General features: G+C 35.6%; 1 protein-coding gene and 1 long non-coding RNA gene across 2 annotated transcripts; both read left to right on the top strand.

The window, feature by feature from the left end:
• Window positions 1–1,799: 1,799 nt before the first annotated feature.
• Window positions 1,800–4,107, top strand: LOC111889794 (ras-related protein RABB1c). Its single transcript, XM_023885946.3, has 6 exons — window positions 1,800–2,058; window positions 2,613–2,752; window positions 2,862–2,944; window positions 3,120–3,324; window positions 3,425–3,493; window positions 3,646–4,107. Exons 1-6 carry the CDS (start codon window positions 2,013–2,015, stop codon window positions 3,736–3,738), a joined length of 636 nt encoding a protein of 211 aa, XP_023741714.1. The 5' UTR covers window positions 1,800–2,012; the 3' UTR covers window positions 3,739–4,107.
• A 756-nt stretch (window positions 4,108–4,863) lies between these two features.
• LOC111889791 (uncharacterized) lies at window positions 4,864–6,212 on the top strand. Its single transcript, XR_002849632.3, has 2 exons — window positions 4,864–5,939; window positions 6,032–6,212. It is a non-coding gene; the product is annotated as an uncharacterized LOC111889791 (long non-coding RNA).
• The last annotated feature ends 12,546 nt before the right edge of the window (window positions 6,213–18,758 follow it).

Below are 18,758 nucleotides of genomic sequence, written 5' to 3'. Positions count from 1 at the left end.
AAGATTCTTCATTTTTGGCATTATTTTCTAGATTTTTTTGGATATCCGAATGAAAACTAATTAAAACTAGCACTAGCAGTAGTTCATTCGTAGAATCTTACGATTCTAATTCAATTTTACGATCACGATTTTGCAAACCTAAAAAAAATTATATATAGAGTCTTGATTTTGCAAACCTTGTCTCCTTGGACCTGCTACATACGCTACTCGTTAGATCCCTTCACGGGTGATGACTTTTGGACATGACCGATCCAAACGTATATAGGGCCCGGAGCGAAAAGAAAAAAAATGGTCCCCAAAGACAAATATAATAAAGATTAAAAAAAAGATATCATTTATTTTTCACTGTAAACGCGTTCAATTATCAATAACAAACAAACATATTTGTTTATTTTTTGAGCTAGTTTGAGTTTAAACTAACTTTAAACCCTAAAAATCATTTAGGTAATAATTTTTTTTATATATATATGCACTACATAGCCCATAAATTTTGGGCCCCTGGAGACGTTGGCCCTGAGCGGTCACCCGGGTTGCCCACCGTCTGGACCGGCCCTGCTCTTGGAACCTCACCAGAGACGCTCCCCTCGGACCCTTGTTACCTTATGCGAGTGTGTACCATGCAGATATCAGACTTGCATTATAGCTAAAACTAACATATAGTTGTCTCTAGTAATATGATTATATTAAATGCTTAGTGGAATTAAAACGCCGACGATTGTTAAGGTTGAATTTATTTAAAATTAAGACATTGTCTAATCTTATGATAAATCATTGTTGTTGAGTACGTGTTTTTACTTTTATCAATGACCTTAAATGTATTTGGGCTGGTCACTAATAATTTAAAAGTCATTATCAAAATATGTTATTAGGCCGCTATACATTGCTTTCATCAAGAGAACTAATGCTTTTTTCATATACCTTTGAGCAAATACTTAATAATACTTCATGAATGACTTGCCTTTTAGCCTTTCGTATCTCATACCCACTTTGGTCAAAGCAAATAAAGAAGGGCAAAAAAGAAACAAGATACATCAAATATTCTTATAACAAACAACCATTATTCCACATAAATTATCATGGTGTTTTTGTTGTTTACTTTGTGTTAAAAGTACTATTTGACACATTTAACATGATTAATCAACGAAATTCACACAAAACTCTTAATCCCACACGATTGTAACATCTTTAGCATTTCGATTATCGACCAATGAGGCATATGTCTCATTGTATTTGTTGTAAATTCTTAACTATACCTTATATTACATGATGGTATATGCTAATGCGTGTAATGCAAAGATTAATGAGTTTATCTTTATCTCTAAATAAGTCAAAATTACAACATCTAAGATATACTTTGAACACAAAACTAATTTATTACACTAACAATTGATTTCACTTAATAAAATGACCTAAAATATTGTATAGATTTAACTATATTTCAATTGATCTTTGATATAATTGACATGTTAATGATAAAGATGACTCAAACAAGACCTAAATTATCCCGTTTATGACTGATCTGTAACTAAATAAAAGCTAAATTTTAAATATGGTCTCTATGGTTTTCAATTTTTGCACAATCGGTCCCTCACCGATGTAATTTTACATAGACGAATAGGCAGCGATTGTGAAATAATTGGAAACTATATAAACCAAAAACCATTTCAAATTTACTCATAAATAAATGTACTTTAACAAGTGGGTTCAAGGTATATTCTAATTGGGCCTTCAACTCTTTAACTTTGGGCTTTTGGCAAGATCTCTAAAAGTTGCTTCCCAAATACAGCGAAGCAAACACGATTTCAATATTTCGTTGTATTCGCATCACTGTTCTTATTTCTTTCAGACGAAGGATTTCGTTTTCCAATCTCTTCAGGATTTTTTTTCTTCTTATAGAGAATCACATTGATCTCTGACGCTCTAGAAACAGTTAATCTTCAATTTGAGTTCATTCGATTTGGTGTTGTTGGTTCGATTTGTTTCGTCGTGAATTCTGAAAGATCTAAAGAATTATGTCTTACGCCTACCTTTTCAAGTACATCATCATAGGAGATACAGGTATACGATCTAATTTCAGTTTAAATTTCTGATTGTTTGATTAATCGTCGTTTCCTTATGCGTACAATCAAGCTTTGGTTCTGAGTGTGGTGTTTTGTATAATGTTAAATGACTTAATGCGGATACGATATCAGTAGAGACAGTTCTTGATTGTGATATCTTTCGTTCACTTTTTAGGTATTTGTTTCATTATGCTCGTTTTTTCTATTCATTATGAATCATATGTTTATCTATTCCAATGGTTATTACTGTAACACTAGACACTCAGTTATACTTCTATTTAATGATTTTTACAGCCTGTAACCAGAGTCGTATATGTCAAACTTAAAACTGAAACAACTTCAGATGTGATTATACTTAAGGAATCTGAAACAATTGAGCAGAAACTTGATTTTATGTAGACTTAATCTTTCATCATGATGATAATTGATACATGTCTTAAACTCAAAGAGGATTATTACAAGACTCGTTGGAGGTTATAAGTATAAATTGCACAAAATTTGCAGTCATAATCTAATTTCAGATTCATGATTTGGTTTGAAACATGTGCACAGGGGTTGGAAAATCATGCCTTCTTTTGCAGTTCACAGACAAACGTTTTCAACCAGTTCATGATTTAACAATTGGTGTAGAATTTGGTGCAAGAATGATCACCATTGACAACAAACCAATAAAGCTACAAATCTGGGACACGGTTTGTCATTCACTTTCTCTACCTTTTCTATTCTTTCCACTCCAAAATCATTTTTTTTTCTTAATTTTTTTCTCACTCAATCAATTATTCCTTTTTTTTAAAATGACAGGCGGGCCAGGAGTCCTTTAGATCTATAACAAGATCTTACTACAGAGGCGCTGCTGGCGCACTTTTGGTTTATGACATCACCAGGTATGATTCCATTATAAGTAACACAGTCACAATCACAATCACAGTCAGAAACAGACACAGTCACAGTCATAGTTACAGAGTTACAAGTCAGAGTCACGGTGACAGTGACAGTGACAACTAATGTTGTGTGTATGATGGATGATGGATGATGTATGATGGATGATGGATGATGTAGGAGGGAGACATTCAATCATCTTGCAAGTTGGTTGGAGGATGCAAGGCAACATGCAAATGCAAATATGACGGTTATGCTAATTGGCAACAAATGTGATCTTGCACACAGACGAGCTGTTAGTGCGGAAGAAGGAGAACAGTTTGCAAAAGAAAATGGTCTAATTTTCATGGAAGCCTCAGCAAAAACAGCACAGAATGTTGAGGAGGTAAAGCATACACCATGATAATGGAATATAATGACTCATTCTCTTATTACTTTTTTTTTTTTTGTTAATTTCCATTTCTGATTTACAAGTTCTCTTTCAGGCATTTATAAAAACAGCTGGAACAATTTATAAAAAGATTCAAGATGGAGTTTTTGACGTATCAAATGAGGCACGTCTAACCTTTTCCTTCATACAAATTTGATACCATTGTACTAATAAAATTGCATATTTTTTGTCCCATACAAAAAGACGTAAATACCCTTTCATTCGTAGTAAAAAAAAATAGCCATCTCATATTTTTCTTTTTTTGGTGTATGGCAGTCTTATGGGATTAAAGTCGGATATGGTGGGGTTCCGGGGCCATCAGGAGGAAGAGAGGGCACCCCTCAGCAATCAGGAGCCTGTTGCAGTTAAAATGACGAAAAAGTCCTTGGCTTAATGCATCCTTGCATCACATGACCACAGTATTTCTGGCTTTTTTTTTTTTCGTTACTTATGATTAGCTCTTCTTTTATGGGTGTAAAATTGGTGTTAGTTTATAATCTGATAAATTAGTATATATTTACTTTATTTACCTATGCTATTGATATGGTGAATTTGGTTCAAATTCATCTTTGTGATTTGTAGGATAGGGCCCACCATTTTGTAACTGTCCAACTGCTTTGTAGCTTTGTAATTGCCCACAAATCACAGCCATCAGATGAAATATGATCCGAGGGTTGTGATCAAGTTCTTAGGTACTCATAAATATTTAAGTTTTAATTTGAACTTCATTCACTAGCATACACATGCTTTATATATGGGCTAGTCACTAATTTGATAAAAATGGGAAAAGGGTTTATCACATGATAACAATCATTTCTTCTTCCATCACAAACGACTACTTGTTTTGCGAATATGGATCTCCTGCTTCTCCACTACAAAGAAATAGTCTAAATGTCTTATTTTGTGAATATGTAACCAACCATTGTGTGCCAAATATGGTGTTCGAATTACCCAATTGAATGGGTAAAAAATCTTCGGTAATGATTGGCTTATTTGAATTCTCGCACAACCACAATGTTCTAACTCTTTTTTTTTTCTTGCATTTATTGCCCGACATATATTTCTGATCACATCGGTAACACAAACCACAAACTCTCTTTTGTTGCAATTTGGTATCCGAAAGCCTTCTAAATTCTCCACATTCCTTGCTTCATGATTGGCTTTTTTGAAATTGAGTTCAAAATTCTTGTTGTCTTCTAAACTTTGATCGGTAGTTATTTTAAAATTCGATTTATAGAACATATTCCGATATATTATTTTTTCCAAGAAGTTCGATACTTCCATGTAGTTCTTTTGGCCCATTATCCTTAATTTTTAGGTTCCAACTCATTTACAACCGACTTATGAATACATCAATTATCAGGAGTATAGCCACAAGTTCTAGCTTTTTCCTCTTAGGCTACACGGTATGGATAGAACCGCACTCTGAAACACCACGTCTTAAGTGCGGTTTAGGATGAAAGACTTTTGGGTGTGGTATCTTCTCTCGCTCTTTCCAATTGGTCAACTGCTGCTTCTTTAATTTAATTTTTTAAAAGTTATAAAAATATATTAAAATTTATGGTTTTTAATTTATAAAAAATAGTATAATATTTGTATAAAATATATTTAAAAAATTAAAAAAATAAAAGGTGACTAATTTTTAGGTTTTAAAAAAATGAGAAATATGAAAAGGAAAATCACTGAAAAGGTGAAAAATGAAAGGTATACACGTTATGAACTTAAAGCACTCATCTATGCCTATATTGGAAACTATATTGGAAGCCAACTCATCATCCTTCAAACTCTTGTAAAGAAAAAACGATGGGCCACCTAACATTTGAATCGATAAACTAAATAAAGTAATAAATTAGTAACAAGTGAGGATTATTTTCTTGTAAAAATAGAAGTAAGATGCGATGTGCTTTTGACGCATCTGTACTTTTGATGGATTTCACCGTCGGAAGACGTTTCCCCGACACCAATCTGGATCGTATCTCTCAAGCACCGTCGGACGCCGTTATGGGTACGATGCTCACTCTCCGACGCTGATCTGGATCGTATCTCTGCTTCAGGCGGTGGTGTTGACGGAACTCACCCCAGACGGCGTTCACTTACTTGATCCAGGTACGTTCTTGTCTAAACCTTCTGAATTGTGCTTCATCTTGGCTAATTGAAGCATCTTCATCTTCATACTGCCGGCCGATCTCTTTAAATCGCAACTCCATTTTTCCGAGTTTTCTTTCAAATTCTGTTCAATCGACTCCAGCTTGGAGTCAAATCGATTTTAATTCGACTGTATAATGACAATTGTGTTTTCAATTTATTCTACTCTATTGTTTAATGATCGTCGGATAGTTTATAGGTTATGTCGAGTTTGTTCGACTTAAGAGAATCTAGTCGATCATTTAACGAAAGGATTAGCTAGGAAATTGATAAATATGTCGGTTATCAAGATAAGTTTAAGTCCCGTTTGGTATCTCTGAAAGGGTAAGATACCCAATTCCCTCCTAATACAATGCTAGGAATTGAATTCAATGTAGAAGGCTTGCTTTTGGAGATCAAAGCACATTGGTTTACTTCTTCCTAAGGTATGTGCTTAAAACTGCAAATTAAAATTAGGATAAATAGTTCGTTAATAGCTCTATTAAAAACATGTATGTGTTGATGCATGAATTAAAAGGACCATCTATGTGAGTGAAGTTTTACCGCTTCAGGAAGCTTAGTGCTTGGCTTTTATGCACTCGTGGGGACAAAACAATGACTTGTAATAGTTTCAAGCATGAACATTAGAATTTATGTAAAAACTTGTGTGTATAATATCTTCAATTACTCAATCCTAATGACATCGTGATTCTTGAGTACTTGAAATTTGTCGAGACAAACTGAGTTGAATTATAGTTATAATATGAGATTGGAGGTGTTGTCTACTCGATCGAGAGAAGCCAAAGTGAATTCGGGAGCATAGGGGTCCCTGGGCAACACCCCTGGTGGGGTTCCAAATAGCCCCTAGCAGGGTCAAGGGGGTCATCCTTATGGTGTCTAAGGGGCGGTAGTTACTTCTAACAAATCTCATGCTAAAAAAATTGTCCGTTCGAATTTTCATATATATATATATATATATGTGTGTGTGTGTGTGTGTGTGTGTGTGCCTGCCGGGACCGGGACGATATTCTTGTGGATGGGTGGGTGGGTGTGTGTGCGTGGAACCGGCCGGAACTGGAACGGATAGAACCGATTGGGCCGGGACCGGGACGATATTCTTGTGCATTTTTTGAACCGGGAACCGGTAGAAACGGAACCCCGGTAGAACGGAAAAAACCGGAACCGTATGTTGCTGTTTCTCGAGGACCGGTTCCAACATCAAAGACACAGCAAGAACCGGTAGGAACCGGTAGATCCAGCGGTCTGGTTCGGTTATTAATTTCGGCCGACTTCGGTTCCCGGGCCGGGTCGGTTCCAGATGTAAATTTGCGGTCATACATTATGTTTATTAACAACAATATGATTATCTCATATATAATGGTCAAAATTAACAATACAAGATGTAAATAAAATACATAATCATTATTGCATTGACATTATCAATTTGTCAAGATTCTAGGTCCACCACAGTTCACATAAATAATATTCATATAAAACTTGGATGGTATTTGAGATTCCTTTTAGAATGGTTTTTGACTTTTAACTTTCTCAAAAAGTCAAAAAAGAAAAGCCTCAAAAAGTCAAAAAAGAAAAGCCCAACTGTATTTGGATAATAGAAAATTTCTTTTAAAAATGACTTTTTGAATATAAGAAAAATAAAGGTTTTCAAAAGTTACTAAAATGTGACTTATTGTGACTTTTAGTTATTTTAGATGTAAAAATTAAACCAAATAGTTTTTAAAAACAACTTTTGTATTTTGCCCCTCAAATAATAATCCACACATATTTTAAGAAAGCCTTTATGCAAAAAGTCTTTTTTTTTTTAAAAAGGACTTTTGAGGTTAAAAAGTAATCTTAAACACCTCTTAAAGTTCTTAATTTTAGCCAAATTGATAAACAAATCAAAAGTTTCTTTCATAACAATATTAGGAAGGAGGGAGTCGTTCCCTCCCAACCCACCGAACTCACTGCCACATCAATTTTTGTCTCTTCTTTTTCTTCATCTTTTCCAACCCACTCAATTAAAAAATACAAAACAGCTAAGGTACAAGTTTTAAAACACATGGTACAAGAGAAAATAAGAAAGAGAAAGTAGCGAGAGATGATGAAGTGAGTTAGTGCAACCAATCAACTCACTCGTTGAAGTGGGAATGGTACCGCCGATAACTCTAATGCTAATTAAGATTTTACATTTGATTGTTTTGTATATTTTTTTAATTGAGTGAGTTCAAAAAGATAGGGTTTCCGTGTGCTGTGGGTTCGGATAGATGAAGAAAAATAAAAGAGAAAAAAATGATGTGGCAGTGGGTTCAGTGGATTGGGAGGGAATGGTTGGGAGGGAATGACTCCCTCCAACCTTAGATCAATCGATAAAGCAAAAAAAACATCGGATTCGTAAGCCACAAAAATTCGGTTATTCGGTTATTTCAAAATATGTCGAATGGTATTAGCTAAATATATTAATAAAAAAACTGAGTAAAGTAATTATGATTCTTCTATAATTTATACCATATACAAAAGTTCGTCGGATGTTGAAATACATAAAATTATTTTCAGTAACTTAGTGTTTGAAAAAAAAAAGGATCAATGCAAAAGAGTACAATAATTTTATGTGCACGTTGTATACAATGATCTCACCCAATTATACCTATTGAGCATGCATAATCGGTTGTCTAGTACAACTAAGTTATGCACATGAAAAACGTAGACTTAATAAAAAAAGAATAGGAGATATAAACCATAATTGGATTTTTTTTAATTAATTTTATGTTTTGAACAAGCTAATATATTGCATAAGTATTTTTATGCATAATAAAAATGGTTGTTAACGGAATCGAATCTGATTAGCATTTAAAATTATTATATTTTTTTCTATACACGTCAATGAAGTATGCAATAAACAAAATTAAAAATGGTAATCTAGTGTTTGTTCCCTTTCTTTTAACCAAAAAGATGTAAAACCATCTCTCGTAAACTATGTTGAGGTGGACAAAAACAACTTCATTTACAATTGAAATTTCAAAACGATAAGCACAAAAGGTTATCATATGTTAAAATTTACCACGTTAACAAAGATTGTAGTATGCTTAACATGTTTTAGTGTTAATGATGTACATAGGTATTACCACATTAGTGGGGCCTACATACCAACCCCATCCCAGTAACTAGACGAAGCAGTGTATGAGACCATGTTTGACATCTTTACTGAAGTAATATGTATTTGATATTGATGCTTATTGTTTTAAAAACTAATACGAACATCATTTTTTTTATAAGGATGTTAAAATCAACATATCTCACACTTACAGGGTCGGAGTCAGAGTTTTAAGATAAGGGGCTCATATCTATATTTACTTTCGTAAAGCTCTAATGATTTTTAGCCAAATTGACAACTCCAAATCAGAGACAATAATATTAACAAGTTAATAAGTAAATCATACATTAGAATAAATACGTATAATCAACAACCTAAAAAACTAACAAAAAATAATCATCATAGAGTAATTGATAAAAGTTTTAAATGCCTAATTTCTAATGCCTCTTTAATTTACTAAACATAAATTAGTTACCTTTTAGTATTATACAAACTCAAAACCATGACTTTTTGGTTCTCTAAATTTACAAATATAAAATATGACTTATTTTTATATTGTTTGACAATATATATATATATATATATATATATATATATATATATATATATATATATATATATATATATATATATATATATATGTGTGTGTGTGTGTGGTAAATAAAAAGGAAAATTATATTTTAGTGCCTTAGAAATCCCTTGTGTTGGATCAAAAGTATTTTAAAATTTTGATAGAATGTGGTTATGATTTTAGAATTTGACTTTTTAGTGAGATTTTTTTGAATCAGAGTCACTTATAGAAACAGTATTATAGATCTTTATTTTTTACGTTATAATCTATTTCTAACAAAATGGATTTTTTCATTTTTGAAAAGAAAGAATCCACAAAATGGAACCATATAAGAATCTATAATTATTTAACATTTAAAGAAAATAAACTCATACTTCCTGTCAAAAGATAAGGGTGGCGGTGGGTTATATGGACCATCAATTAACCAATCAAATATATTCAGTTATTAGTCTTTCCAATATATGAATTGAAACAGTTGGGGGTGGCGAAGCACCCGCTAGCCCCCCATTGGCTCCGTCACTGAGGCTAGCAAGATATCAGCTATCATTCGAGATAACAGCGTAAACAATTGGACTTCAGGAATCACTGCTTCTTCTTCTTGGGTGGTAACCATAATGATGGATTGTGCAATGCAGTACATTAAATTCATAACAATGAACCCCCAAGATACGTTATGCACCGGTTCTCCATCCAAAATTTGTTTTGCTTTGTTAGAAAACCACCCAAGGATCTCTCCATGGTTGTTTTCCCTTGAAATGCACTTTTCTCCACCCACATATAGTTGTCGTCCAATTCATCCCACAGCTTCCTTGCCGCCAATTGAGCTTTCACAAGCTCAGATGATGCATTTCACAACTGTAAAACATCTAATGATAGGGGCAATGACCCCTATTATAGTTCCACTGAACTGTGTTAGAAGGCTAGGAAACGTAGACCAACTGTATGCTGAATCCTGTACCAAATCATCACGTGAAGCAAGTTGTGTCACCGCTATAAATATGTAAAATCCCAAACTGAATAAAGAAATTAAGAGAGAAAAAAAAAAGCAAATCGGGTCGCTAGAAAGCGCAAACTCAGGGTTACGCATTTCCGCCATAATTAAGTATCGTTCCATATGGCTACTTAGACTCTTACAAGAGTATATTGTGTCATGCGGTGCTTGACCTTCCAAACCATTTTGCTAAGCGTCTAATACTTGGCATCTAAAATTTTGTTAGACGATCAAATTGTTATAGAAAAAGCAAGTAAAAGTATTAGTTGGAATAAGAAAACCAACGTACAAGTATCCAAACTTAGAAATGACACGACTAATACACTGCACCCAAGTGTTCCCGATGACAGTGATTATGAGAATAGCAAAAGTTATCACGATTGATAGAAGTTCTTTGGTGTCCTTGGACACCAAAGAAGGCATGATGTTTGTGACCATTGTGCACATAAAAGCCAAGCATCCAAACTTAGTTGTTATGTCCACCTTTCCATTCATCGGGCTTGTCATATCCGTAGATAATTTCACTGCGACTGTTACGAATGTTAGAGAAACAGCACCCAGATAGAAATATCTACATGGGAACCAATATCGCTTGTTGTAGAAACCACTCCACAAATCAAGTAATATAGTCAGACAGCATTGCAATGATGTTATCAGGATGAATACCCCAGCCCACACCACTGGTCGGTTATAGTTGGCTTCCATTTTAGATTGAAACACTATGGAATAGTATTTCATTAGAGATGAATACATAAAGTCAGTGACATACATTGGTATCACTGCATTAGCTCCATCAGGCCTCGATACTGACTTTATCATTTCATTACAATAATCCGAAGAGGCGCTATAAGAGAGAATGTTTGACATCTTTATTGATTTGTATTGTTTTGAAAGTTCATACCAACATCATAATTGTATATAAGGATGTTATAATAAACATGTCCCACACTTAACAATGACCCTATCACCCTATGTGTGTATCTTGTCAGCAAGCATATATAAATTCTCATTAAAAACTACAAGTTTCGATCAAAACTTGTCCAAATCCTTCTAAGTTTCTCATTTCCCAAATAAGATCATTTGCATTTCTCTTCACTCACTCATCTATAATTTCCATCCCCAAAAGTTGGTTAAAAATGATTTTTAAATTATTCAAAACGTTTACACATAAAATAATCACGAACATTTAGAAAAAGAAAATAACATCTCATACATGCTACATAATACCAAGAAAATTTCCAATTGTTTATTTCTTTTAGCTAACACTTTCTTGCATGCATGGGAAGTTCAAAATGCCTTTAAAGCAACACAAGGGGTAATATAATTGAGTGGAATTACATAAGAAAAGAAAAAAAAAACAATCCCAGAAATTAGAGATGCATACCGAGTGATAAATAAAATAAATTATAATAAACTAAACAATCCTGAAAATTAGTGGGAATCATCAGAATCTTGTCAAGTGTATTTGGTGTGGACCTTGCATCGGGCTATATTAACATTGGGTGCCAAAGAGTTATTACCCACAAGAGTTTGACATCTTGACTCTTGATCAATTTTCTATCATTGATGCTACTAAATGTAGATCTCTGATCTGATTCCTTAAGATGATTAAGAGAGACAAGAATAAAATAAACAATGTTTTGATAGATACGGAACAACAACATATTAACTGTCATAAACATACACACACACACACACACACACACACACACATATATATATATATATATATATATATATATATATATATATATATATATATCAACCGTTACAACTATTACAACTATTCAGATACCAATGGTTACTAAACTGCTATAACTATCTATTAACAACCATAAATACTTCATTCCTAACAGTTCTAATGACTAGCTTAATTCTAACACTTCCCCTTAAGCTAGACATTAGCAACACCCAGATTCTTCTTTAAATGATTGAATGCTCCACCTTGAAAAGACTTTGTAAATATATCGGCAACTTGATCTTTTGAGCAACAATATTCAACCTCAATTTCTTGATCCTTTACTAACTCTCAAACAAAGTGAAACTTGAGCCTGATATGCTTACTTTTTCCATGAAAGACCGAATTTTTGGATAGAGCAATGGTAGATTTGTTGTCACAAAAAATGCTAGTAGCTTCCCATTGAGGTTGACTTAATTCATTCATAACTGACCTTAGCCATAAGGCTTGACATCCAACAATTGAGGTTAATAGATAGTTAATAGAGGTTAATATATATACAGGATTCGTACCACTCCAGATAACAACCCCAAAGCCCCTTAACTCAGGATCCAAGCACAAGTTCGGCCTCATGTTCATCCAACACACCCGTCAAAAAAATGAAGACCTTGACAAGCATCTATGAAAACACACAAAGGCTAGATTTTGATGAATTTTTTGACTTTGTATTTTTTGCAGATGCAGACCCCATTCGTTATGAAGATGCATGTCAAGAAAAACGTTAAAGAGATGCTATATATGGATGATGAAATTGAATCTACAATGAAAAACTGTGAGGATGGGTCACGTGTTAGTACCTTAGCAGATTTACTTGGTAGTTGATTTGGTTATATATTGACTAACTGGAAGGGAAGGAGAATAACGTGGCTTAGTTCCACTTTCATAGGAACACATGCAGCTGCAAGTTTTTAGCTTTTTCTGTTTCTTGTTTAGCTATAAATATATCCATCTACGCATGAATGAAAGAGTACAACTTTTGAGTCTAAATTACTTCCATTCTCCATAATTGCTTTGTGCATATATATATATATATATATATATATATATATATATATATATATGTGTGTGTGTGTGTGTGTGTGTGTGTGTGTGTGTGTGCTGTGTGAGTGAGAAGAGTGGGACCTGATCCAACAGAAACAATACTTGGGACCTTGTTGATCCACCAAAGAATCAGAAACCCATTGGAGTTAAATGGGTATATAAAACTAAAGTTAATGAAAGGGGTGAAGTGGATAAGTACAAAGCACACTTGGTGGTAAAGGGATATAGTTAAAGGTTTGGGATTGACTATACAAAAGTTTTTGCTCCAGTAATCAGGTTAGAAACTATATATCTTGTTCTAGAATTGGCTGCACAATGCATGGGAAGTCCATCAAACGGACGTAAAATCACCATTTCCGAATGGAACATTAGAGGAAGTTGTGTACATCGAACAACCAGCAGGATATATGTCAAAAAAGGAGAGGAACAGAAGGTGTGTCGTCTTAAGAAAGCATTGTACGGCTTAAAACAGGCACCATGTGCCTGATATAGCCGTATCAATGGTTATTTTATTGAATATGGCTTTGCAAAATGCACTTTTGAACACACTTTATACATTAAGAGATATGAGAAAGATCTACTGATCATTTGTCTATATGTTGATGACCTGGTTCTCCTAAGCAACTCTTCCAAAATGATTCATGATTTCAAGACATCCATGAAGAAAGATTTTTAGATGGGTCTCCCACATTATTTTCTTGGCATTGAGGTAAAGCAAGCAAAGAATAAGATATCTATTACACAAAAGAGGTACACAAAGGAATTACTTGTATGGTTTAGTATATGATTAACTCTACTCTTATCTCCACACCTATGGAGTTTGGAATACGTTTGTTGAAGAACCCTCCAGAAAAAAAAAATGTCAACCCTACTATGTTTTCAGTTTAGTTATCTGAGATCGAGAGACGTACCAAAATCTTCCGGGTTCCTTGATGCTTCTCCCTAATCAGTAGAGTTAGGCTCCTCATGTGTCCTTGTTGTTTCCTTCAGTTGGGCAATCTCTTTTGAAGTGTCCAATCTCACCACATAGTCGGCAAACTGGATTGGTCGTCACATTAGTGATTGATGCAATACGCTCCACCGGAGCTCTGCATACACGAGCAGTATGCCCCTTCATGTTGCACCTAGCACATATGAGTTCCCGGCAGACACCATGATGATGGTAGCTGCACTTGCTGCAGTGGGGGAGGTTTCCTAGGTATGGTCTTCTTGAAGTCAGGAGGGGAGGATTGACAGGGGTATTGACTGCCTTAGCTTGCTGCCCTTCGGAAGGTCCTTGAGCCGAGGTACCTCCCTCCTCGATCTTGAGTTTTCTCTTTAGTGGATCCGATTGAGGTTCTTGGGTGGCTAGGTATGCAGGGGTTGGTTGTTGCTGTCCATTTCTAGGATCGGAAATCCCGATAAGTCCCTTGCTAACATTAGCGTTGTTAGCATTCAGGTGAGCCATGACAGCTGCTACGGCTGCCGAGACCGCAACTTGGAACGTAGCTTCATCGAATAAGAGAGTAGGTTTCTTGCTTGCGGACTGGTTACGCTTCTTCGGTGGCATGGTTTTCTACACGGAGAGGAATGAGAGACGATGGCTAGCCCTGGACATATCTGTCCTGACTGTATTATGCATAAATTTTTTTTACGTGCCTCGGGTACTGGTTGTCGGAGTGTCGACCTACATCCCTATGATGTAGTCCTGGAAATCAAGGTAGGTGTATGAGTATCGGAAAAAGGCCATAAGATGCGAGTCGTTCCTACTACGTTACCTTTATACTGGGAAAGGTTTCACTCTTCGGCCTGGAGAGATTTGAGAACAGTTCGGAATGAAACCGCGGAAAGAGAGGCTCATGAAGGCTTATGGCTAGATACTCTCAATAGAGGTGCAGGGATCCGCTCTAATCGTATAACTGGCAACGGAAAATGACGATTTACCTAACACATAGAGTGAGTAGTGTAACCACTAACTCACTAAATTGTATTATTTTATGGGTGTATTAGCGTGACGAACACGAGGAAAAGACACTTCTCGGGTTCCATGTACTGGCTCCCTCTGTCTGCCTCGTATCTTCGACTGGAATCGGCGTTGGTTTCCTTCGGGTAGTTACCTAGGGTTCTTTTCTCATGAAGACACATTGAATTTCTACTCCACCTTACTTCCGAATCCGTCTCCGGGTGTCATCACTTCATGATGGACGACTGGAAATTTCGGAAGTTTAGGCGAAGTTATTACCGATGTCCTTAAAGAGATATAGGCACTTGGTGAATTCAATAGTCTCGACCCAGTTCATTTATTTCCGAACTGGAAATCTTCTCAATGAACCTCTTCTGGGTCTGAATCAACTCTTCTGTCGAGTGCTGAAGTGGATAGGGTTTTCTACAGGGTTCGTGCGAGAATGGAAATGTCTAAAGAATCCTAAAAGATTATTAACATTTCACTGGATGATCCATATCGAGTCCTGCTACGATTACACAGGGTATACAAATCATATATAGCTTAGATCCGATAGGCCTTCGAATATGTGATACTACTCTATATCCACACCCCAACGAGGAAAAGGAAGTAGGGCGAAACCACACATTCTTAGCCTATGGGATCCTTATTATATATAACCTTCGGAGTATACCCTCTATAGTTGTAGGTATATCAATAAGGATCTTTTTAGTTCTTCACACAAGGTTATCTATGTATCCTAAAATACCCCTATGGTATTTTAATTTCTTGTCAGTTTTCTTATCTTCTGAATGTGATTCTGGGATTTGTGTGAGTCTTTTAGTATTCCAAAATACTCCTATAGTATTTTAACTTTATGTTTGGCTCTAGCATTCCTAGTTGGTAAGTTTCAGACCTGTTGCACACCACTATCACTCCCAAGCACATGTTCATCGCATCTCGAATAAATGTAGTTGATCAGGTTACATTTATTCCAGCTTACGATTACATAACTGCCCAGGTTTGACGGCAATGCTCAACATCCTAAGACTTTTATTATCGTTCTTCTTGTGATACTTGTGTTCGAGTGTTTAGATTCTGGATGTTCTTATACTTTGGTAAAAGGTTATATTTTAAAGTATAATTCTTGGTCAGAGTGTTTTATCCCTATGTATTTATAGGCTGTATATCTTTTATGAATTGATATACTTAGCTCACTATAAACAATGCTCTGATACCAATCTGTCACACCCCAAAACCAGAACGGCGGAAACGTTCTGGGGTGGATGACGTCATGTCAAGTATCACAACACATGCATTATAGTAATCAAAGTACAACAACCATTGCATTAATAGTAGTAGTTTTACATGGTTTACATTACAATACATTAAAGTAATACAAGTAAATATACAGGTACAACTTGGTACTAAACTGTCTTCGTCAGAAGCTCCGGGAATGTACCTGTCTAATGCTGACCTGAGAATACAAGTTATTTGAAAAGCGAGTATCAGCATTTTTACAAATGTTGGTGAGTTCATAAGTATTTAGTGTCATTTTATTCAAATAACTTTAATAAAAGTGGTAGCTTTAGTGTATCCAATAAATTAGTGTCTTTTCCAGAAAATCCTATATTTTCTTTATAAAAGCAGTCTTCTACCAAGACTGGACGGAGTTATGTGGTAAAAGTAGTTTTCCCTTTAATCGCTACCATTATCAAAATACAGAATTTGATTATTAAAGAAAGCAAGAGAAATCAAGGAAATAACATATGCCTCAGCAGCGAAGACTGCTGACTAAGGCAAAGGAATCATAGACTCCAGGAGAGTATCGAACAAACGACACGTCTGGCTCAGTCTAACAAAGAGAGACACAGACCCCAGGCGGTACCAAATGAAAGGTACGGCTAGCAAGGTCTAAAAACAGAGGATACAGACCCCAAACAGTATCAAATGAAAGATACAGCTAGTAAGGTCTAAAACAGAGAATACAGACCGCAGACAGAATCAAATGAAAGATACAGCTAGCAAGGTCTAAAAACAGTGTGACTCTGAGAGTGGGTTTCCAGCATACTGTGTAAATTGCTGGTGAAATACCGTTACCTTAAGGCCATGATTTATAAGGTAACCTGGGATACTCGTAACCATACTAACCGACACTAGAGTACCTGACGCCCTGCAAGCGTCTATAAAATGTGACATTTGTCACCCCTTGGCTTGGTAGGCCGTGGACTGTAGCTAGCAGTCAGGGTGCGGGGGTGTCAATCCCGTATAGATCTATACACACAATGTCCGCTCTCCCTACAGGAGACTCTGGTTACCAACTAGACGACGGAGAAGGCCGTGTCCCGAAGATGCATCCCAAATAGTGGGTAGTGTGTTTCCAATATAAGTGTTGAACTAGAGGTAGAGACTCATAACTGAACTGACTAGAGTAAACCTATATGTCTATACTCGTATACATAATATATAACTAATGAATCAAACGACCTTCGGACGGCCATCCGATCCCACCAGACCACATCTCAACAAAGAAAAGGAAATAGGGCGGACGAGCCTTCCTAAGTCTTTCAATCATTATTTATATGCATCTATACAAGCACAGGCATACGTCTAACTACGTGTGAGTGTTTAACAAGCAGGAGTGGTTCTTCAAGTAGAGGCGTCAATAAGTGAAGTAGAAGCAACTAACGAGTGAAGTAGGAGCGTCTAACAAGTATAAGCGTATCACGAGGTAGAAACGACAACAAGTGAAGTAGGAGCGTATCGAGTATAAGTGAAGTAGAAGCGATATCAAGTATAAGTGAAGTAGAAGCGATATCAAGTATAAGTGAAGTAGAAGCGTATCACTAAGTAAGAGTGTAAACAAGTATAAGCGTTTAACTAAGTAGAAGTATCAACTAAGTAAAAGGATAACAAGGCAGTGGTATATAACGAGTGGGGTATCAAAACATGGAAGAAAAACTTTATACTTAAGAAAATCACGACAGGGTATTCTTTTGTAAAATAAGTTTGAAAACCTTTGGAAAGCTCTCATAAATCAGTTTTAAATGAAACATTGATAAAACAACATAAGTAAAAGATTTGAACAAGTGAAAGCATTTTAGAAAAACCATTTATAGTGTCATACCCGATAAAACAGTTTAGAGTGTAATAATCCTTGTGCATGCGGGTTATCAATCACATGTGATTGATATGATAACTGACATGTTTAACTTGTATTCCCCCCCCCCCTATAAAACATGTAAAACATTTAAAAGGTTCATTCAGGGGTATGAACTCACCTGGTGTAAGTGGATCCGACGAAGGTGTCGGTTGGGTGCTCGGTGTCAAGTAAAGACTTGGACACATTTAGTGACCTATTTAACATATGATAACATATGTTCACATACAATTAGTACATTTAATACTAATTAAACAAGTATACGCACTCTAAGGAGCGGAAAACACTTTGGTTAAGTGTTTGGGGTGTCCCGGGTAACATTTAAGGGTGTGAATGGCTTAGGAATGGAGTTTACTCTCCAAGAGTAAACTCTCCTTATAGTGTTTACGGCCCTGGGACAACTCCCCATGAGTTTACGGTCGTAAACTCATGGTGAGGGGGTTCTAGGATGTTTAAAGGCCTTATATTGATCGTGGAATTTTGCTAGGTCCAAATCTAAAATGTATGAGTGGATTTAAGGCTTTTAAAGGGACCAAATGGGAGTTTACGGCCCATGAACCACCCCTATGGGAGTTCACGGCCGTGAACTCCTACCCCTTGATTTTATGGAAGTTTAAGGCCCTTGTTTTAATTCTAGTAATTTGTAATAAAGGTCTAAGGCCATTTGGGGGACAAAAACTATCTTTTGACATGGTTTGGGGGTGTTTACTGCCTAAGCATGTGCTTGGGCCGTAAACTCCATTTTACCC

Source organism: Lactuca sativa, chromosome 9, assembly GCF_002870075.4.
Source record: "Lactuca sativa cultivar Salinas chromosome 9, Lsat_Salinas_v11, whole genome shotgun sequence".
NCBI classification, from domain to species: domain Eukaryota; kingdom Viridiplantae; phylum Streptophyta; class Magnoliopsida; order Asterales; family Asteraceae; genus Lactuca; species Lactuca sativa.
The sequence above is the reverse complement of the archived record's forward strand: the minus strand, read 5'-3'. Positions and strand labels throughout refer to the sequence as shown.

Excerpts from the sequence above, each read along its gene's own strand:
- LOC111889794 (XM_023885946.3), top strand. The coding sequence starts at position 2,013 with ATGTCTTACGCCTACCTTTTCAAGTACATCATCATAGGAGATACAG. Across the intron at positions 2,945-3,119 it reads TTGGTTTATGACATCACCAG|GAGGGAGACATTCAATCATC; the intron begins GTATGATTCCAT and ends TGGATGATGTAG. Across the intron at positions 3,325-3,424 it reads CAGCACAGAATGTTGAGGAG|GCATTTATAAAAACAGCTGG; the intron begins GTAAAGCATACA and ends GTTCTCTTTCAG.